Here is a 20,991-nt window from a genome sequence, read left to right as displayed (position 1 = left end):
TTGCATATGTACAATAAAATACATTTTCTGCAAATGACTCAACCAAGATTTTTCGTCTGGGTGGGGTGGGTAATATAAAAAAGTGAAGAGAAGTGATGGATATTCTAAGTCTATGATTCGATTGATTAATTTCTTATTATGAGCTATACATTATTTTCACTAAGGCATGAGGAACAGCTTAAAGCCTGAAAGTTTTGCATTTCAAAGAAAAGTGTTTATGATGAGGAATTTTGGTGGTTTAATGTTCGTTACATTAATGCTCGTTACATTTTAGTTAGTTCCAGCGAAGTACTAAAAAGGAATACTTTTTGCAAAACGTGCTAAATAGTTTCTATAAGTTGCTTTGTGTGTTTACCAAGTGATTTTTGCGATTAAGGGTTATCTCTTAGGTTATGCATCTGCTGTCTGTCGGTGCAACTGACTTTACAATATAGTCTACAGTCTTGGAGGCTAATGGAATTCAGTTTGCGAAATTCCTCGAGTAACTCTCTGGTCGCCTATTAATATTCATATGTGCAAAGTACGTATCAATTGCATATTCGGCGCAAGGTCGTCTGCCAAGCGGCCAGATAGATAGGCAAACTGTCAGATACGCGTACTCATGCAAAGTCTGTGCGCAATAATCAAGCAAATTGAGTGCAACGCAGGCGATGGCGCAGCCGTATCTATTGGCTACTCTTTTGGCAAACTCCCATCGATATCGGCTCGATTCGCAGCTAGACGGCTAATTACGTGACATGTTAGACGCGAAAACAAGTTAAACACGCTCGTTCGATTTGTGTAATTAATTGCAGGCCGAGACGAGCGAGAGCTCAAAAACAAATTCACCTCGAAATGTGCATTGAACTTTTGCGGTTGCTTTTCTCGCCGCCGCCGGATGAATGTTGTTTTCCCTTTTCGGTGGCTCGCTTTTTTTGTAACCAATTCTAGTTGCAATCCGCTGCTGATAACCCGCAGATGAACCCATGGGTGTTGGAGCTTCCACATTGAAGGGGGTTACGCATTCTGAGTGGGCTTGTTGGTGGGTGGGATGGGGCACGAGCAGCTGATGCAGCTGATGTGTGTGTGTCAATGTTTCAGCTTGTAAACAAACGGCAAGCAAATAATGACAAAGTCGACAACGAAACTCCAAAAGTGTTCCTTATTGTTTGTTGTATTGACTACATCGCTGGGCTTATCGCTAACCGTTGTCAGATGGAATAAACATTCACATTTATATGTGTTGCACACAATGTGGTGTGGTATGTATGTGCAGTGGGGCTTCCTTATGACGAACTTGTATATTACATATATTCCTATAAATATTAGGTATTTTTATTGCTAATAAAATAAAAAGTAGAAAAAGCAAAAGCTTGCCATACAATTACTTTTACTAATTCTTATTTCTTTAAGCGATTTCCCTAATTGTTGTTAATTTTTAATGAGCTTGATATTTTACTACTGAAAGGGGAATTGGATGGGGAAATGTTCTTATTTAATCTTGACTGAAAGCAGGAAGCACGCTTATGAATTGGATGAGTTTGAAGCGAATAGAACGGATCAAAAGTCGGAGCTGGCCTATAATGTGTGTCAGTGGTGATAAGCAAATGCGGGGGGTGGGAAAACTATTGTATAAGATCTGAACGGAGTCACTCGATTCTACTCCTCGATCGAATACAGTTTGCATTCGTTATAAGGGTACTTGCCTCTGCCACTCCGAGTCGCCCCATTCCCCGAGTGTGCCTGCCATGACTAATTAAGTAACCAAAAAAGTATGAAAAGAAGGCAAAAAGCTGCTCAAATTCTCAGCATTAAAACGTGCCGACAACTTTGTAAAGGCTGCCAAAAATGCACATTTTTATTTATATTCGCACACAAGTTGTTGGGACATGCTTTTTTGGAGTTGGAATCGATGCGAAGGGTAACTTAGCTGACACGTGAGATTTGAATTTAGCATTTGGGATAAGTGGAAAATGAGAATTATCTTGAAAGTATCTTTATTCGGATACTATTTTAATATGCATTTGATTTTTGTCAGACTAACCATAAAGATTAATCTTTAAATATGAATTAATTAGTAGGTAATAGTAACTAACAGAATAAGTACAACAAGATTTCTTAAGCTATAAGAAATGTAAATATTTAAAGATAATACGTATGTTTAAAAGAGTTAGAAATAAATTCGAAATGAATGTGAATAGATGCTTTTTATAGTCTAGCCAATAATTTGTTAATTATTTCTTAAATAGTGAATTTGCAATTGAAAGTTCCAACCATCATATTAGAGTACCAGTGGGTGTGTTTTAAGGGGCTGAAAGTCGAATTCCTGCCACATGGAGTTTCGATTCCTGGACTCTTCTGCCCGTGTGAATCATGAGCATTAAGCATAAAACCGACATTTAGCTGATTGATCTTAATAAGAATTTTTGCGGCGGGGCGGGGCATTCGGGCGGAGGATGGCTAACGGATCCGTTGGGACGGGTCAATAACATTGTGCGGATGCCTCCTTCTGATTCTCCCCCATATGCATCCCCATATGGATCCACCGATGTTGAGTCCCTGAATTTGAGGGCGTTGCTGGGCTGCGCCTGCGCAACATAACAAACTTTGTGTTTGTTTCCCCCACTCGATGGCGTTTCTTTAATAACTCAGAGTCGAAGTCAGAAATTTTTGGAAGCGAGTAGGAGCTGGGGGGTTCCCTTGTCGGAAATCTGAGTTTGCTTTGCTGAGTTATGTTGCATAGGGTTCTTTCATCCGACTTGGTGCGCGTTTGTATCTCCCAGTATCTTGCGATATAGATATATCTGCGATTTGCACCCAGAACGGATGTCTGTGCTCGATTGTTAAATTGAAATTTGTCGCCAAAAACCAGCAGAATTTGCAAAGCAAATTTCCGACCGAAGTGTCTGGCCTGTTGCATATTTCATATGTTTTGATTCTTGTCTAAAGCTACAGCTTTTTGGCGATTCCTCTGCAGATTTATGCGCAAGTGCTTAATCGAGGCAAGGATACAATAGAGGGTGGAAAAACTGTGCCAAAAACAGCAGTTTTCATTTGAAATCTTCGATAAAATGCAAGACTTCAAGAATTTCAGATTCTACGGTTTTTATTTTTATTATATACTATCAAATGAGGGTATTTTCAAGTAATTATTTCTGATTTATGCGGGTAACCATATTTTTTCTAAGAATATTTAGTGCAAACAAACAAAAAGCCCATAAATCAATTCACTTTTATTTGACTTTTCGAGTGCATTTGATTGTTGCTCTCGGGGTGAGCAAATTGCGCAATATCTACGTCGATTTTTGGCCGTCTAGCAGGCAAATTAAATCAAGCTGCACAGCCGAACACGAAATATATAACCTGATTTCGATGTCTGCAATTCAAATTAAATGCAATTAAACCGAAATTGATAGAAACAAAATCGAACGAATCCAGCAAGCTCTGCGTCTGCTTCTCCATTTTTTTTCCACGATGGCACTTGACAGCTCCTCCTTCTTTTCTGTTCTGATTGCCTTTCCTTCGTCCTTTAGACATCTCAAATTTCGTCTAGCCGAAGTCTACGCTTCTAAGGGGCTTATAAAAAAAAGTATATATAAAAAAGAACGAGACAGAAAAAGGCCCTGGACTTCTGGTTTGGGTTTGGGGTTCGCCTGTCTGCTCCCTGTCTGCTGCGTGGTTCCTTTGTGCTTGGCTTAGATGCTAGTCGGGTTTGGACCTTTTTTTTATGTTGTTTGGGTTAGTCTGCCGAAATTCTGGGTCTTTGTTTTGATTTCGCATTTTGATATCATCTTTCGGCATGTGCAAAGGGGTCGGAGGGGTGTGAGGGAATGTCGCTCTCAAAGCCGAATTTTGTATATATTATATGCGGGATTTATAGAGCTGGCAGTTAGTAGCGAGTCTGGTTGATGCAAGCCAAATTAAATAAATAATTAAATTATACATTTACAAGTATGGAGTTTCCTTGCCTATTCATAATTATTATTTATATTTAATACATTATTAATCTTTTACTGTTTTTATTATCCCTGCTGATTCACTACACAAGAATGCTGTGCTATTTTTGTAAAATAATATTATACATAGTTGTATAAAATTTATTTATATGTTTAAGGTTCCACATAATTTTTCGTACTACAAAAAACCCAATTAAGTTCTTGTTTTGTTTGGTATAGTAGACATACAATGGCTAAATTAAAATTAAAAATTAAAATTAATTAAAATCAACATTTTCAAAGGCCTTGTTATCTGAAGTACCACAATTACATTGTACCCTTTTATAGCCTTTTAACTATTGTCATTAACTATATCAGTGATAACAATTTTATGTATTTGTATTAATCTCTCATTTCAACTACTATCTATCGTTACTAACAGTTTTCTGCCAAAACGATTTTAACTTTTAATTTGATTTGACTTTAATTATTAGGCAAAGTATCATTGGAATCTCTTGGATGAACATCATTATGGTATTTAAAGCTCTTGATTTATCAGATTTCATTTCTTTGTATTAGAAACGTAATCAATGTGAGTTATTTTTATCATTTTTATTTATTAAAAATTTTAAAATTATTATTATTAAAATATATGTATATATTTGATCCGCAGATGTTTTCGCTCATCTCTGGCGAAAAATTACTCTTCCTCAATCTTTTGGCTGCCGAAAAAGTAGCCAGACGAATGTCCACATGTGCCGGGTATGTTGTATATAGTATCTGATGTCTGGACTTTTATTGTATGGCTGACCTTGAATTTATGGAAATTGCATAAGTGGGAAGAAGTTTGTCATATTAAGAAATATACTGGAAGCATAGAAAGCCGAAGGCAGTGATGGTGACATAAACGACCAGACCTTGGCATTGTGTTGAAGGACTGTGAATCGAATTATTCGAGGAAGTTGCTTGAATTATGGCTCAAGGGGGTACTTTGAATTTATGAGTATTCAGGATATTAAGAATGTCTTTTTTTTCGCCGGCCAGCACCATCCATCCATCTTCCACACCCCGAAAACCAAACGAAATCCGCTTCCTGCTGCCAAATAATTTACAACTTGCGAATGCGATGCACAGGCTATGGGAAGAAAACAAATAATGATCAGTCGCACATAATGCATGCATATATCCATGGGCATATCGATAACCCTTATCAAGTGTGCGGCATCGCGGCCAAAAATATACAAATTATGCTTACCAAAAGGCAGAGAAAACATAAATCAATGGTTTTGGAATACTCTAACCAAGACAGCAATGTATGAAACTTCAAACATTTTTCCTTATTTCCAAATTTACTTAAGAGATATTAAGATAAGTATACAAGAAGTGCAAATTTGTTGTACCTACTTAAATATTCATATGCATACATGTATGTACATACATATATGGTTATTTGCGTGTGGTTGGTCGCCTCAAGTGATGGGCGTGGCACTTTCAACTCTGGTTCAACCCATACAATCATGAAAACTCTGACCAGATCTTGCCAAAAATGAGCCCACCTTGAACCTGAGTTTATCAAATTGCAGTCATTTTGCTTGTGGTTTTTATAGTACTTTCAAATAACTGAGATTAGTTGGTCAGTATCGTTACAAAAAAAAGGGTAAAAGTGATCGACTTTTTCACTTTCCGCCAATTTGAGGATATTTGCAGAGATTTGAGTGTTGCATGATTCATAATCGAACATTTATATCATAAAAAAGTAAACAGTTCAGTTGCTTATTTATTACGCAGAATTGCCTTAAGAGTTCAATTAACCATTAAATATTTTTAGAGGTGAAACAACGTTTGCCCTCACTTAATCGACAAAATTTGAACTAATTCGAATAAAATTAAGAGTCAGAACGAATTCACGAGTGGCTAAATTATTGTTTAAAATGACCAAGGGCGTGAGGATTTGCAACGATGGATTGCCTGGTTTGCCGAATGAAAGGCCATATTCCCGAAGAACTTTAGATACGCGGCAAAAGACTCAGAAGATGTCCTCCAGGCCATCTAGGAAACCATTGCAGTCTCTACAAACTGTCGGTCGGAATACGAGTTCCAGCCTGAAGCGCATAGGAAGTCCGATCTCCGAGGAAGAATTTGGTGTCCTGGTGCAGCAGGATTGTAAGGCAGAGCAGCATCACACCGATCGCCAAAACCTGGCGGACATAATCCTTATGCAGGCCCGTCGCATCGAGAAGCAGCAGCGGGAGATGAAAAGAATAAAGGCGCACTATGAGCGCCAGGTGTCCACCATCAAGAACAATGCCATCATGCTGGAGTCGCATCTGCAAAAGGTGCTGGCCAGTGTCGAAAGGGATCGGGCCAAGCGGATTGGCCACCACTGCCAGGACATGCTCGGTGCCGTGGAGAAGCTGCAAAGGAGCGACATCCAAGTGAAGCCGCAATCTTCGGCCAACCAATTGCTGATCCAGTATCTTCACTCCAAGAAAATTTCGCATTCGACCAAGAAGTCCAATGAAAACACAAGTAGGTACAGGAATATGTTGTGAATCGTATTCTTGTGTGTACATTGTGGTTTCACTGGGTTTTGTGGTCAGCTTAAATTAGCATATATGTGTATTAATAGAAGTACAAGTTATTATAAAATAAAATAATGGCAACAATGAATTTATTTTATTTTACTAAGTTAATTCTCAACAAGGACGGAGTTGGGCACAATCATTATCTGTTCTATTCCTCGTCCTCCTCCGAGGCAGTTACATCCACGATCGCGTTAGACATGCTCTGTTGTATCTTTTGCTGGACATTGGCGTCCTGGACCAGGTGATCTGGCTGGATGTAGCACAAGTTGGCGCAGCCGAGCACCGGGCATCGGATGCCAATGCGGTCCATTATGATCGGCATCACCGAGTCGCGGTCGTAGATGTGACCGCACATTTTGTTGCGCATGGGGTTCTTTATCAGGGCCTTGGACCAGGGATCGTAGAACGAGAAGACCTCGCTGCCGGAGTCTTCCATAATAAGGTCCTCATCATAGGCGGTGCCATTCGCTTGATCATTGACTTCCGCACCCGCCTGACCAGCTGCTGATTCAACTGCTTTTACGAAGTTCTTGAACTCGTGTAGATTCTTGACATTGATGCGCTTCTGCTCCACCGCTTTGGAGCGTTCCTTCCAGACTTCCTCGAACTCCTCGATGGTGGCGCTAGAGTTTTTGACCTGATTCATAGCCTTGTTGAGCGATTGGTGCTTTATCTTCATATGGACTACATTCACGGCGTGCTCCACGCTCTGCTCAACGCTCTGCTCGAGCAACTTCTTGATCTTCCCGCCATCGCTGAAATCGGACACGAAATCTGACATTTCCTTGAAGAACTTTTTGTTTTCCACTAAAGTGGAAAGTGCGGAATCAGCAAGGTAATTGAATTCCATTTTATCCAGAATATTTAAGCCAAATGTTCAAGACTGATGGTTAGTTAGGCTAGCCTATTAATTAGTGGTCTTTGAATGGACTTATATTTATAAATAACGTTGATATTTACCTGAAATTAGGTTTTTAAGCAAATGCCACGTGGAATGTAATCGCTTAAAAACTGGAATCATCGAGAATTTATCGTAATTTACGATATCGATCTTAAATCGAAAGCACAGATTTTTCGGTTTTCGTTTCGTTCGAATTTTTCGATTTGTAAAACGGGCACTTTTATCTGGTCGAAATAAAAAGTAAATGCCTTTTTTTTATATCAAATCAGATCTTATTTACAGGGGAACAAATATCGAAGGTTGCCATTGAATTGCGTAATCAAAAAAAATTTCAATTACCGGAGCATGCTTGCATAACAACGTTTTATTTAAGTTTTTAAATGTCAGATCTCGGATTCCCCACTGAATGCCTTCAAAATCCCAATAGACACCCCAATCTTGAAGCAATTTTCCAATAGACAAGCCGTGTGTTTTGGACTACCAAAATTTCATTCGTCCAGCGCGATGCCATACCACGATCGAGCCAAAGCCCGATTGGAGAACGAGGTGGTTCTCCTGCGGAGCGAGGTGTCCTCGCTGCGCTCCAAGCACAACCAACATCGTAAGTATCGGCAGGAGCAGGTGGTTCTGCAGGCGCGTATGGAACAGGAGATCCAGCTTCTACAGAGCGAACTAGCCGCAGCTCAATCGAATCGGAATGAGCGGGAGTGCGGTGGAGCCGAGCAGTGTTCAGTGTTGAGCCAGCAGCTGGAGAAACTTGACGAGCACGTGGCTAAGCAGGAGAAGTACATTGCCTTCCTGGAGGAGCAGATCAATCTCACACGTAACAAGTACCAGCAACGTATGACCGAAGTCCGGCAGAATGCCGAACTGGTGGAAAAGGAGATGAAGCGGGTGCGCCGCGAGATGAAGACCATTGCCGAGCAGGCTGGGGAAGTGGACAGCCTCAAGAACCAAGTCGGTTTCCTCACCGCCAAGCTGGAGCGCCGGAACGCCATCATCTCCAGGTACGAAGCCCAGCAGGAGGAAATGATAAGTATCATGGCAAGTCTCCAGAAGAAGAAAGTTAAAAAAACGCGCCATCAGAAGATTCACAACAACCATGACGATAAAGCTGATGTCAGATCGATCCCTTCCGAACAGCTACCAATGCCCAAGCCGAGTGATCAAATAAAGCATCGCAAGAAACGGAAATTTGGCGAAGGCGATAAGGAAGATTCCAGCTCGGCGGGCTCTGATAAGCCACCAAGTTTTGAGGCGAATCCCAGGTCTTCAAAAATTCGATCCCATAACTTGGACTGCCTCTCCTCTGCGCTGAAAAATAAGTTAAGTAACCAGCAACAGTCAACTGTCGAGGGATGATCTGATTTCGTACCCATTATCTGATGGATATTCAAATTTATGGTTTTTAGATAAGCTTTTTACAAAATTTCTTCTGTAACCGAATATCTCTGTAAAAATTGTTATGTACATACATATATAGATCTCTTATGAACAGTAAATGATTAAACTAACCAAACGGAACTTCAGTCAGCACTTCGTTTTCGACGGGCGTCGGAGTTCCTGGAACTCCCGATTTACAAGTTCATTGACAAGCTGCTGGATTATCCATTCAGCAGTATGGAATCGGGTTAATGATCCGGCTTAATGGATGGCTTTATTTTGATTTATTTTGTGTGGTAAGCAATAGCTTAACTGCATTTGTTGGGAAAGTTTGAATGATCCGATGATGTAATTAATACATATGAATATGTATTAATCAATCAATTATTATTGTTTAATGCGTAAGTTGTGCTTGTAATAATGGTCATTTATTCACGGAAATTTCTAAGAAATGCATATGTTCTCTGATTATTATAAACTAATAATAAACTACTAAAGATGTAACTTTTTTGTTTATATTAGTAAGCTGTGAAGTTAGGTAGATTTTCAGGCTATATGAAGGATTAGACAGTTGCAGGACTATCAGTTGATGTTTAAGAATATTTATGGGATCCTTCATGTTCGTATAAGCAACACTAATCAGAAGAATAGGTAGACTTGTCTCAGTGGCTTATCCGAGGGCTTAAAGGTAGTGCTGCTATTTCTAGCCCTGCAATCAAGTCACGTTCGCTGGGTGTTCTAATGCAATATTTTAGCATAAGAGCACGTACCGCAGTATTGCATAAATTCTGAAAGTGCCGGGCAATGAGTCAGTACGGGATTGCAGAATGGAGCCAGCTGAAGTCGGGCGTCTATTGAATTCTAATGCTGCACCAGGAAGTGCGTGCAGACATTGGGCAATCAATCGCCGGTCAATTGGAATCGTTTGTGGATAGCAATTGAGTGTGATTGGATATGGCTTCTACTCCGGCAATTGGGGCAAAAGTTCAACAGTTTTTGGATGAGAATGCCTGTTCCAAGTAGGACTTACTTCGAGTATTCGAATAACCTATCTTATCGCAAGACAGCTTGCCAAGAATCACAGTCGCCTGATGATGAAATTAACAAATTCTGGGCTCTATTTTTTTCTTCTTTTTTTTTGCACGATCCGTGGAAGTCTCGGGGGCAGTCAAACCAGTTCACCCGGCCTTCGAAAACAATTATATTTTTGGGGTTGGGCGTGTTGTTGTGCAAACACCTACGAAATAACACGATGACCCTGAGACCGAAAAAAGCACGAGTACGTTCTAGCACCCAAAATATTACACATATAATGTACGTGACGTCACTGCCTCGAGGAGTGCTCCAAAAACCATAGAACTGAAACAAGATGCAAGGTGGCTTGTGGTAGTTATTATTAATCCTTAGCGTACATTACATTATGAGATATATTAAACACTAAACTGGATCCATCTACGTGACAGAAAAGCTGCGAAAATTGTTTTTCAGCAGCATGACCACGAAGAAAATGCCCACGGCAATCGACAAAAGCTGCACGTTGACCACCTTTGAGTCCACCAGGGCCTGTAGCATGTTGTGGATACTTTCGCTGCGCACTTCGTTACCGCAGCAGTCCATTAATGCACTAATATCGGATCAATAACCAATTAGAACGCCAATATTTTGCTTGCAAACAGCTGTGCGGTGGCTAGAGGTGGGGCTATTTACTTTTCTCACTCATCGATTGTTTCGGGTGACTTTCGATGATTGATTCTCTGCAACTCTAGCGGGTGACTATCAATGCTAAGACCGTTACCGAATATTAAAAACAAGTAAAATTTTTATTTTATTATTAAAACGTAATATATTGCCTCCATGTCGTGTTTTTTCTTTGAAATTCTCATCATATGAATTTTTTGTTATTTTATTTTGAGACATTGCAGGGCGAGATAGCTTGGACTCAAACCAAGACTGGGGAACAGCTGATGCAGCTGCTCATCCAGAAAAACAAATTCTCTCTAGAATTGTTTAGCAAACAGAGCAATAAAACTGATAAAATAGAACATAAAATTATCCCATGTGTAACGTATGAGTACAAAGCCTTTGGTGTTTAGCCTTCCAGCAACCGAAACACACAACTCTCTTGAACTGTGGGTTTAGTTTTATTAATTAGTTTAACATAACTATCTGCTAGTTGGGACGCTTATTCGTCGTTCGCGTAGTCAGCGGGGTTCTTGCGCAGCAGGGCGGTGTGCTTGCGTTCGGTCAGATCGTAGATCAGGTATCCCACGATGAAGGCTGAAAAATTGGGTATTAGAATACGATTCGACGGGAATCCTGAGCGATTTACTTACGGGGAGTAACGATGAAGACGTTGGAGCGGAAGCGACGCACCATGTTGGGCAGTCCCTTGCTGATCGCTCCAGCGAAGGCGCGCTGCTCGAAGGGCGACAGCTTGTAGGTGACGATGCCGTGCACCTTGGCCAAGTTGCCAAAATGCTGGCCATTCAGGATCGAGGATAGACGCATGGTTGTGGGGCTGCGGATGGGGAAAGCTTTGATTAGCAACCGCAGAGGAAGTGCACCAGGATTTGTATGAAGACACAGATCGTTATTATAAACATTATGGCCTAGGTGGTGCTCCTATATTTGCTGCACCCGGAGGTTATGTAATTTTCGCACTGCTCCGCGGATGAAGGCGGCCGAGTACGTCTAACACTGGGCGCGATCTCTGCACTTTTGGCAGCCCATAATTGTGCATATTTTTAGAGCCAGCACCTGCCATTGTACCGATTATGATGCCAAATTTTTACCTTGAAATTCGACTTTTACGCTGCAATTTCCTCTCGACTCGTCTCAACCAGTGTGACCGTGGACGGGCCGCTTGAACATACCAAGCAGTTAGGCTTTATTTTTGAAAAATGTCCTAAAAGTGCCGCTTTTTAAGATTGATGTCTTGGACAGAAGCTAAGTGCAGGCCACCACCAGAATGTGTAACTTTGTAGACTTTCAGCGTGGACTTGAACCTAATTTGTGTGGATAGCGGATCTTTAAACTATTAGTGGATTCTTATTAAAATATAACAATAAAATAATGTAAAACATAATTGCTTACCTTTGCCGTAATAAAATATGTGAGCGGCTTAAAAACTTAAATTTCGTGAACGAAAAGATTATATTTATTCAAATTAATAGACAGAATAGACACATGGAATTGTAAAATCGAGGGCTACTTATCTTTTTAACTTCATTTTCTGTGATTAGGCATACAAAGTATTCAAACTTGCCCACTAAAGATGGCACATTCATCTCAATATATGTAAAATATCATATAAATAATTTTATTGTATTCAAAATGCATTAGATTAAAATGAGTTGTCAAGCAAGAATACTTTTCCTGCCATTATTAGCCTTTTATACGAATGTTGAGATATAGTTTATACCTTTATTAATGATTAACATTTATACAGCTATGAGATGATGCATCTTACACTTTAACAATTATTTGCGCGATCAGGACTACGCAAATAGACAAGATTTCACATAAACGGCGGCATCTGCCTACATCCGCTTACAAAACATAGACGAAGGTCCAATACAGAGCGTTGAAGGCGAGGAACATGGCCGGAAAAAGAAATCGCGACCGCCGGTCTATCCACATGGCGATCTCCTGCGGTGTCATGGTGGTAAAGGTGGGCGGCGTGTCCTTTTTATCCTTGTCCACATCCACGATATGATCGTTGTTCGTACGCGCACTGCAGATAGACACTGTATCTGCCTCGGCGCACTCCGTTCTTATGATGGGTAAATTGGGCTAAGGACATGAGAAATGTTAAAATACAGAAAGCTCATGAAAGACATCGATCTGGAGTACTTACATGCACTGTCAAATAGTTGTTGAAGCCCTGATTCACAGTGCCATTGCCATTGCGCACGCTCTCCGTGCTGGAAACAATGTTGTCCAAACTGGAACACGATCTAGCCCTGGACTCGTTGCTCAAACTTCCGCCAATTTGACGGCGGGCCGGTCGTGGTGTCAATGTGGATTTTATGATGTACTTGCTGTTGACCTTCTTCAGCTCAATGTTCTCCTTGCGGCGCCAAATGGTGTTGACAAAGGCAAACTCCACCAGGCTGCCGAAGATGAAGAAGGTGCAGCCCAGGAACCACACCTCCGACACCTTTATGTAGCTCACCTTGGGCAGGTTCTTGCTCTGCGATGAGGAAAGCGTGATGAACGACAACATGGTGCTGGTTCCTAAGAGCATTGGATATTAGTTACAAGTGAGTCATATCATAATCATTTCGAGTTACTAAATTCTTTCTAAGATGTTGTAATTATTCCTTTAATTTAAGCAATCATTTATTCTATGACTCAACATGACGTATGCGCAATGTTCTAAATGAATATAACACATACGCACTGTGTTGCAGGTCAACAAATTAATTATGGATTTCGAATACGAAATGTTGCTTAAGTTAATAGTATTTAAATGTAATTACCCAGCATAATCCTTGGAGGAGATGCGTCCGCCTGAAGCCAGAAGGACACCCAAGAGATGGCCACGATCATCATGGAGGGCAGGTAATAGTCGAGCAAATAGAAGCCAATTTCTCGCTTCAGATTGACCGTAAAGCTCAGCGAACTATAGTTACCAGCTGCAAGGAAACAGTATTAAGAAATATTCCTCCAACAAACACCTCGTATGCTAACCAAAAGCTCCATGCCGCAGATTGTCCCCATCCGACTGCACAATCGTAGTGTTGTGCCAGAACTGGGCCATATTGTACTCAGTGAGCCTCATTTCCGGGTCAAAGGAGATGGGCGTGTGCGGCTCCCACTCCAGAATCAAATCGGAAGTGTTGTACATCCCTAGTATACATATAAGTAATGGAAGTTAATATATATGCTTTAATCCTATGATGAAACCGCATAACTTACAGCTCTCCAGGACCGTGGAGCAGAACTGCTGGTCAAAGGGAAACTTCTGAAAGTTCATCCAGCAGTAGAGACTGGCCTGCATGCGCGTGGAGATGATCACGTTTCCCTCGGGCGAAAGCGAAGTCAGGACGTCCTTCTCGTCCGTGCCCAGGATACTGGACTCTCGTTCGTTGGCAAAGAAGATGTGCGGCAGCCAGAGGCGTTCGCTCAGGTGCTTCTGGCCCAGGATGTTGTCGCTGCGATTGAAGGCCTTGTAAGCCAGCCGCTTGTCCTGAAATCGCAGCTGCAACAGCGCGTGCATCTTGAACTGCAGCAGGTCGGAGTTGAGGTTCTGCAGGAAGTACACATAAATACGCGTCTTCACCACAATGGGCAGTCGTTTTCCATCAGAGTCGTATTCTGCGAACAGAAACATGTATTAAACTGACTTATATACATTCGAATATTCAAAATTTATACCAAATGGTCTTTCCAGTCGATCATAGCGGCAGACATGTGTTAATCGCTGGATTAGCTGGGTCTGTTGCAGGCTTCCCGCGTCCGCCATTGAAGGACATTCCTCTTCCTCGGCTTTGACCCTACAAAAAATGTATTTAGCTTAGTGTTATTCCTTAGGCAAGGATATTTAATAAATGAGCTGTCACTCATAATTTATTAGATGGGAATGCAATGTTGCCTTCCTGTAATTGTAGAACCCATTTACTTGGCAGAACAAAACTTCAAGACTGCCTAACTGAAAATTATTTAACCAAGGCAAATTTTAACTGTTTTCTTAATAAGAGGTTTGTTTTGAGAGCGATCTTAAATGACAGTATTTGGTAAGCTTAAAAAACGCTAATACATTTCAGATCACAATGGTAAAACATAGACTTTTTGCCTCCTAATAACAGCTTGAACTGAGTACAATTTTTATTTTACAAAAGGAAGTAGTGTTTAGCAACTTACAGTAGCTCAAAAAGAATCGCGACTTGAACAACTCGTTATCCGCCCTTTTAAGCAATGAATCTATCTGAGAACATTTACAATCAGTAATAAAGACAAAGTAATTAAAGTATGTACATTTTTTGGAATAACTTCGATTAAAACAATTAAATGAATTTGTAGGCCCATTTTCCGATAGCACTCAAAATGATTTCACTCGGCTCCACTCGATTTTTTAATGGGGGAGTTAGCATGACTGAGCAGTGAGCACCTTTAAGCAGCTGTGCAAGCTCATTTGCAGCTACCTTAAAATGTCAAACAGCAGAATAAATGGCTGAATAAAAATAAATAATAGCAAAATATTTGTCTCCTCATATGGCGCTCGTTATTTAACTTGCATTTTATTTCGTTACTTCGTTGTTTGTATGTGTTGGCTTGCTTGCGCAACAACAAAATGTTTTAATTCAATTAATCGAGTTGACCTGGTCCCGTCCCATCAGAGCAGGAAACTAATTATAGCCCTGTTGATAAAGCGCTTAGATCTTGAACTTATCCGATAAGAAAATTTCACCGTTTCGCGACCTTTTTCGCACATCAAAGGAGTAGTGCCGACTGTAAATACTTTTCGAGAAAATCTTAATTAAATTCTAATCTAAAGATTTGTTTACGCAATTCGGTGAAGATTTTTAAGGGGCTTTGGGGGAATTCCGAAAGCATAAGAATAGAAGACCTGAAAAAAACACGCGCATCTGAAATTTCCCAAGGGAACAGGTTACAGGAAATGTTAAAATGAAAAGTTACCACATTTTTCATGCGTAACCCTTTTTTTTATCAGCCTCCATGTAAACATTTTCACTTGAATCTCTTTGGGAAACGTTATCAGACATACTTTCTGAAGCACCCCTATCAAAATGATCTAGATGGGAATTTTCGACGAAATGTTGTTTATTCATTTCGACTATATCTGTTGACATCTTATGCTTATGTTTAATTGCGTGTTTAGTTTAAAGCCTTTCTCAGTGGCTTTCTAAACAAATACGAGATGGAAATTTGGCAAGATATTGTTTTTTCCAGAATGGAATATCTTCTGCCGTGAGTAAAGTTCTCATCGAACGAAGGTGCACTGTTTGATAATTTTTGGGAAAGTTACTTCCACTTACGGCGAAAAAAAAAAAATGAACGTGAGAGCAAATTATTATCTAAATTTAGACAGTTCCACCAAAATGTATCTTTATCGGAGCATTGCTGAAGGTTGAATGATTTGTAAGATGTTTTGCGTGCTGGATGTTTCCCGGTCAAAACTTACCCAACTGAAGTCCATATGCTGAGGACCAAGATCAGCGTGATCCAAAAGATTTCACTCAGATGCAGATTCATCATGTGGCTTGATTCTTTTTTTATTTGTTTTTTTTTTTTGCAATTTAAACAGTGTTTCTTGATTTGGTGGGAGGTTTACAACTTTTACTTTGGCTGGCCGCTAGCGAAATGATTCGATTTCGTTGGCTTGTAAAATTATATGCTCATATTTCACACGATCTCCTCGCACATTCACTTCACACATTCACTTTGCAATTAATGCAAATCCACGTCGATCGGCGACTTTATTTACGAATTTCCCGCAACTCCCTCGAGGACGAGTCGCTCTGTCCGCTCTGCGTTCGTCGGCGGTTTGAGATCGCGCCGCGTTTGCGCCCTCTAGTGGTTGAGAAATACTAGGTAACGCTCTGCCTCTGCCGCTGCCACTGCCACTGCCACTGCCTCTGCCACTGCCTCTGCCGACGGCCCAAAACACACTGACTTGTGGGCGGAGAGGCTCTCGGCTTTTTTCGGGCCTGATAAGACCGGCAGATACGATACGATGGTTCTCCTCCCAAGTCGCAACTCCCAACCGAACCACTCAATACAAACAGCAGCAGCAGTAGATATTGTTAGCTGGTCAAGAGCTGGAAGGCAATAGCGCAGGGTCGATTGGGGATCGGCTAACTTATAAGCATTCTATAGACCATATACTAGACGTACTCACCCGCGTGCGTTTGCCACTCGGAGAAAAACTATTAAAGATGTAGATACATTTCTCATCTGGATGTAGGGCGATCTTTTCGACTGGCACCTTAACTCTGCCCGGGAAAGCTGCACTTCTGCAATCCATACCAATTCTTAAGTAATAAAAAATATTCCCTTCTTACTAAATAGTAGTAATCTAATATCAAAAGATTAATTTTATTTTCTTGTATTCAATAAATAATATCCATAAGATGTATCTCATATACAGTGGGTTCGGATCAAGCAGGCCATGAAAGAAGGTTTGCTTGACAACTATTTGTTTTCAAACTCATACTCAAAACAGCAAAGGTAGTATTTAACCTTTTATTAGACTCGCGGCAGTATAAAAACCAAGTTAAATGCCATTTACAGGCCAAACAAGCTAGAGAAAACTCTTAAACTATCTATACATTTGTTACATTTGTTTCTGGTTAGAAAAAGGATAAAATAAGCTTATAAAGCTATTTAATTAAGCTGTTATAACAGTGTACAAATCGGAAGCATTGCAGTTGCGTCTGTTTGCAAACCGGTATGGAAGTCGCACTGGAAAATGCACCGAATCAGAATAAATAATGCCAACATTTATGAAGGCGCTGCCAGTTGGATTTCGCGTCTTGTTTCCAGGCATTAGCATACACATATCTCGGAGTGTGTATGATGATAAGTCATATGGGTCGGCTGTTTGATCAAGTGCCCAGCCACCCGCGCTTCTAATTAAGCCTGTAATGTTTGCCCACGCTTTTGGCCTTGTTTGCGATCCATCGCTAGATCGGCAAATGATCGAATCCCACTTGGCAGCTGGTGGGTACTCTGTGCACTTGGGTGGTGCAGGTTCAACAAACCCCCCCATTGTCCCCAATCAAAATCTATTCACATCTTATCGGCGGAACAAGCGATCCTCCTGGTTGAACGATCGGGCCAAGGGATTATGCTCAAAAGGTCGGAATGAACGGAGGCTCCACACCCCAAAAGCCCATAATATCGTTAATAATAATGAGCTGACGAAGGCAAAGGCGAAGCTAAAGCCGCGACGTGACACAGAATTGAGAGTGTGACAATAATTGAATATATGACAAATGGCCAATAGCGGAATGAGTTAATATCGCTTTGTCAAACACAATTAGTTGGTAGTCTGAAACTTGAGTGGTTCGTGATTGACGCTGGTTATGTTTGAATGATTTATTCGTTATTTCCCAGAGATCTACGGTCTGGACAAGGGGTTTGCATGGAATATCAGATAAAATTACCTGTAACATTTGCCAAATTACTTTATTTGTTAGCTAATCGAAAAGATGCTGCTGTGTGGCAGATAGATATTTAAACTTATGAGTAGTAGTACATATTAGATAGTAGATATTTCAAGTTAATGTTAAAGTTCCCAAGTATAATAAATATTTTTTTTATATGCTTTATGGTCCATTTACCTGCGTCGATTCCTCGCTGGACTCCTCTCACTTCTCACCTCTTATCGTGGTTATTTTCGGAACTTTAATTAAATGAAATGCCCGTGGCTGAGCAAATTTGAACTGCGAATATTTAACAAGAAGGCATATTTAATTATTGTTCGCATTGCCAAGGCAAACAAGCACTTGTGCTCTATTTAGCCAATTTGGGCGAAGAAAGAGCAGAACTTGGCCCCCGCTTATCACCCATTTGCGCCTGTTTACCAGAGTCATTGCCACGGAAAATGGAATATGTGAATCCGGCGGAGGTGTTTAAAGGTTATATTGATATTTGCACCGATTTTGTGGGTCGCTGGCAATGGGTTTCTGTGTGTTTGCCCCAAATATTGAGTTTCCATGAGCGGATCCACTGTGATCCTGGTTAGCACGTGTTGGCGATGGCGTGATGCGGTTCGATCTTTGAGGTTCCTTGTGATCTCCGATCTGCGGCTTTATCTCACCTAGCAGATGAGTCACCTGCACCTTGGCTGACTGGGGGGGCAAGTGGACTGAGGCGGAAGATTCTTTATCTGGAGACAACAACATCTGCTCCCTGGCAGGCAGTAGACAGTTGCTTGTGTTTGGGTCGTCTTGGCCAATAAACAAGCGAAAAGTTTAATTAATTAAGAACATGGTGGGGCTATGTAAATAGAAGCCAGCGTCAGCGGCACTGGGCAAATATCATAAACAGAATGGCAAATAATCAAATAATCGAAATTAAAAACGTGTAGTATTACCGTGGTGGAGATAATCACAGCACAGTCGCAGTCTCAAGTGGGTGTCTAAATTTAAAGCGATGACAGCCAAACGAACCGAGATGGTCAGGAGGCTCTATCTTGTGGTGCTTTTTCATTCGCTTTTTAATAATAATTGGACTGGTTCTATCTATGCGACTCCTGGTAGCCAAATTGTGGCACTAAACTGTTATCAGTTACCGGCGTACGTTCGCCTTCAATGACGTCTTTGGACTCTCATTCGTTGCGCCTTCTAAAGTAATGTTTAATATTTGCTCTTGCCACTGGGGCGTATGCGTAACGTGCTGTCATAGCGGAAGCTGCTGTAAAATCCCAGTCATGGCGGGCTGACTCAGTTGAGGCAAAACCAACGCTAGCTGAGATCTTTATCGCCGTTCTGTTGAACAAGAGTCGGCCATCTTTTCTATAACCATCGCCGATCTCAAACATCACATTGTTTACAGCAATAATTTCGTGTTATCAGCGAGAAGAAAGATGTACAAGTGATATCAAAACACTTGTGTGGGAGAACTTTCGGATATCTGACATGTTGGTAATACAGAAAACAACCCTGTTCACGTGCTTCGAGAAGACTAATCATCGTGACAGGTTTCCTCAGTTTTATAGCTGACAAAATATTAGATCCAAATACAAGATCTAATAGTCTGAGCTGGCGCAAAAACCGGAGCGGTAGTGGGCTAATAAATCAGTTTTCTTTGCACCGCCCTGTTTGGGGAGTGTGCTCTGACAGACGTCTTACGTGGACACGAAAAGATCTTAATTAGTGGAGCGCAAAAAGCAGCTTGCCTGGATATTTATAGAAGCACATATCACTAAAGTAACATGGTTATTTTTTAACTACACCGAAAGAAGTCAGAATAATACACAGATCATATATCATACTATTAAAAGATTATTTTAAGGATTACGGTGCCATGCTCTTCTTTTTCAAATCATATCTTTCCTTATTGAAATACGGTTGATCGATTTTTATAACCGGTAATATTTGTATATATTAAATATTAAATACCATTTTACCTGAGATTATCTTCAAACTGCAGTTTCTTGCCGTGCACCCAAATGAATACATCATCGGTTTAAGTGCGATCTTAACGCCTACCACGTAGAATTGTTTATTTCTAAACTGGACGTTCCAGTTCGATGCGTTTCAGTACGTCGAGAACAGATCTATAGTCGCTTATCCGCTGGCGAGCGGATCGAGGAATAACGACACATTACAACGACATTATTCAATAGGCTAACTATGAGCTAACACGAAAACAGCCTGCCATTGAAGAGCAGTGGGTCAGGTTACTTCGGCGGACTGGACTCCGCACCGCCGGCGATGGCTGGGGATTGGGCAAAGTCCTGGAACGTGTCCTTGACCTTCTTGAGGCCCCTGCCTGCGTAGCAGGGCAGCATGTGGATGAAACGGAAGGTGTTCTTCACGCCCTCGTTGTAGTAGTGCTTGGCCAGGAAGCGCATCTCGCCGGTTTTGGGCAACTGCGGCACTTCGAAGGGCAGCTGCTTCTCCAGCTTCTGGACATGCGGGCGCAGCTCCGACTTGATGTCGTTGTACAGCTTGTCCGTCTGGTCAGAGTCTCCCCAGATGCCCACCTTTTGTGTGTAGTAGACGGTTGCGGCCACCAGACCGCCGCGCACTAGAAATCTGGAAAGGATTCGAAGAGTGTCAGGCTTACGTAAGCCTCAAGAGAAAGCATACGGACTTACCCTAGAACCATGTTTATTCGTTTGTTTTGGGGAAGAGAGAGTGACAGTCTATTGCGGTCTTTGGGTGTATCCAAACAATAGCAGTCTGGTCGTTTTCGTTCAGAATTTTTGGAAAATTCCTTGTTTTTCTACTTCATATTATTGTCGGAGTGACCGTGTCTACGTAGCAGTTAAAATCTGCCGCTTTAGTGTGACCAGTTAGTTATACATTTGATGTTTTAGCGAGGTTTCAAGCCATTAAAGTATTCTAGACACCCACCTAGCTCAGTTTTAATCCAAATTAAAAAATGTATTTAAAATTTGTTATCAATTTTAAATTATTTATGATTATGCGGTGAAGCATTTATTGGTAAGCCATATCTCTTTTCGAAGTATTGTTTACTAGAACACACAATGCATATTTATTACCCCATTTGT

At 41.0% G+C, this 20,991-nt stretch overlaps 8 protein-coding genes across 15 annotated transcripts; 2 read left to right on the top strand and 6 right to left on the bottom strand.

Moving 5' to 3' along the window:
* The first annotated feature begins 480 nt into the window (after positions 1-480).
* On the top strand, positions 481-6,582 carry CG6333 (uncharacterized protein). Of its 2 annotated transcripts, NM_001169988.1 has the most exons (3): positions 481-520; positions 4,409-4,506; positions 4,588-6,582. In NM_001169988.1, the coding sequence occupies exon 3, from the start codon at positions 5,846-5,848 to the stop codon at positions 6,464-6,466; it is 621 nt and encodes a 206-aa protein (NP_001163459.1). In that variant the 5' UTR covers positions 481-520; positions 4,409-4,506; positions 4,588-5,845; the 3' UTR covers positions 6,467-6,582. The 2 variants fall into 2 exon arrangements, with proteins under 2 accessions (NP_001163459.1, NP_730277.1); NM_168734.3 differs by lacking the exons at positions 481-520; positions 4,409-4,506 and having other exon boundaries at positions 5,036-5,227; positions 5,743-6,578.
* Positions 6,570-7,615, bottom strand: qjt (quijote). Of its 2 annotated transcripts, NM_140730.4 has the most exons (2): positions 7,460-7,615; positions 6,570-7,403 (listed from the first exon to the last, which is right to left on the bottom strand). In NM_140730.4, the coding sequence occupies exon 2, from the start codon at positions 7,347-7,349 to the stop codon at positions 6,648-6,650; it is 702 nt and encodes a 233-aa protein (NP_648987.1). In that variant the 5' UTR covers positions 7,350-7,403; positions 7,460-7,615; the 3' UTR covers positions 6,570-6,647. The 2 variants fall into 2 exon arrangements, with proteins under 2 accessions (NP_648987.1, NP_001261988.1); NM_001275059.1 differs by lacking the exon at positions 7,460-7,615.
* A 169-nt stretch (positions 7,616-7,784) lies between these two features.
* CG13733 (uncharacterized protein) lies at positions 7,785-8,916 on the top strand. Its single transcript, NM_140729.2, has one exon. It carries the CDS (start codon positions 7,905-7,907, stop codon positions 8,760-8,762), a length of 858 nt encoding a protein of 285 aa, NP_648986.1. The 5' UTR covers positions 7,785-7,904; the 3' UTR covers positions 8,763-8,916.
* Positions 8,917-9,607: 691 nt separating this feature from the next.
* Positions 9,608-10,489, bottom strand: CG34250 (uncharacterized protein). Of its 2 annotated transcripts, NM_001300165.1 has the most exons (2): positions 10,240-10,489; positions 9,608-10,142 (listed from the first exon to the last, which is right to left on the bottom strand). In NM_001300165.1, exons 1-2 carry the CDS (start codon positions 10,398-10,400, stop codon positions 10,085-10,087), a joined length of 219 nt encoding a protein of 72 aa, NP_001287094.1. In that variant the 5' UTR covers positions 10,401-10,489; the 3' UTR covers positions 9,608-10,084. The 2 variants fall into 2 exon arrangements, with proteins under 2 accessions (NP_001287094.1, NP_001097633.1); NM_001104163.2 differs by lacking the exon at positions 9,608-10,142 and having other exon boundaries at positions 10,160-10,489.
* Positions 10,490-10,586: 97 nt separating this feature from the next.
* UQCR-Q (Ubiquinol-cytochrome c reductase ubiquinone-binding protein) lies at positions 10,587-11,950 on the bottom strand. Of its 4 annotated transcripts, none has more exons than NM_140728.4 (4): positions 11,877-11,950; positions 11,576-11,817; positions 11,117-11,301; positions 10,908-11,060 (listed from the first exon to the last, which is right to left on the bottom strand). In NM_140728.4, exons 3-4 carry the CDS (start codon positions 11,289-11,291, stop codon positions 10,966-10,968), a joined length of 270 nt encoding a protein of 89 aa, NP_648985.1. In that variant the 5' UTR covers positions 11,292-11,301; positions 11,576-11,817; positions 11,877-11,950; the 3' UTR covers positions 10,908-10,965. The 4 variants fall into 4 exon arrangements, with proteins under 4 accessions (NP_001189124.1, NP_648985.1, NP_001189125.1 ...); NM_001202196.2 differs by having other exon boundaries at positions 11,576-11,788; NM_001202195.2 differs by lacking the exon at positions 11,877-11,950 and having other exon boundaries at positions 10,587-11,060; positions 11,576-11,662.
* Positions 11,282-11,491, bottom strand: CG46525 (uncharacterized protein). Its single transcript, NM_001414136.1, has one exon. The coding sequence runs from the start codon at positions 11,384-11,386 to the stop codon at positions 11,324-11,326; it is 63 nt and encodes a 20-aa protein (NP_001401040.1). The 5' UTR covers positions 11,387-11,491; the 3' UTR covers positions 11,282-11,323.
* Positions 11,951-12,193: 243 nt separating the features above from the next.
* SecCl (Secretory chloride channel) lies at positions 12,194-16,584 on the bottom strand. 2 transcript variants are annotated; one of them, NM_001275057.1, is made up of 7 exons: positions 15,931-16,584; positions 14,163-14,281; positions 13,704-14,102; positions 13,476-13,634; positions 13,265-13,420; positions 12,640-13,019; positions 12,194-12,575 (listed from the first exon to the last, which is right to left on the bottom strand). In NM_001275057.1, exons 1-7 carry the CDS (start codon positions 16,002-16,004, stop codon positions 12,333-12,335), a joined length of 1,530 nt encoding a protein of 509 aa, NP_001261986.1. In that variant the 5' UTR covers positions 16,005-16,584; the 3' UTR covers positions 12,194-12,332. The 2 variants fall into 2 exon arrangements, with proteins under 2 accessions (NP_001261986.1, NP_648984.2); NM_140727.2 differs by having other exon boundaries at positions 15,931-16,285.
* A 3,358-nt stretch (positions 16,585-19,942) lies between these two features.
* Positions 19,943-20,766, bottom strand: QIL1. The gene is made up of 2 exons (NM_140726.3): positions 20,575-20,766; positions 19,943-20,512 (listed from the first exon to the last, which is right to left on the bottom strand). The coding sequence occupies exons 1-2, from the start codon at positions 20,583-20,585 to the stop codon at positions 20,155-20,157; spliced, it is 369 nt and encodes a 122-aa protein (NP_648983.1). The 5' UTR covers positions 20,586-20,766; the 3' UTR covers positions 19,943-20,154.
* Between the last annotated feature and the right edge of the window lie 225 nt (positions 20,767-20,991).

The sequence above is a fragment of the Drosophila melanogaster genome, chromosome 3L (assembly GCF_000001215.4).
Source record: "Drosophila melanogaster chromosome 3L".
Lineage (NCBI taxonomy): Eukaryota > Metazoa > Arthropoda > Insecta > Diptera > Drosophilidae > Drosophila > Drosophila melanogaster.
The sequence above is the reverse complement of the archived record's forward strand: the minus strand, read 5'-3'. Positions and strand labels throughout refer to the sequence as shown.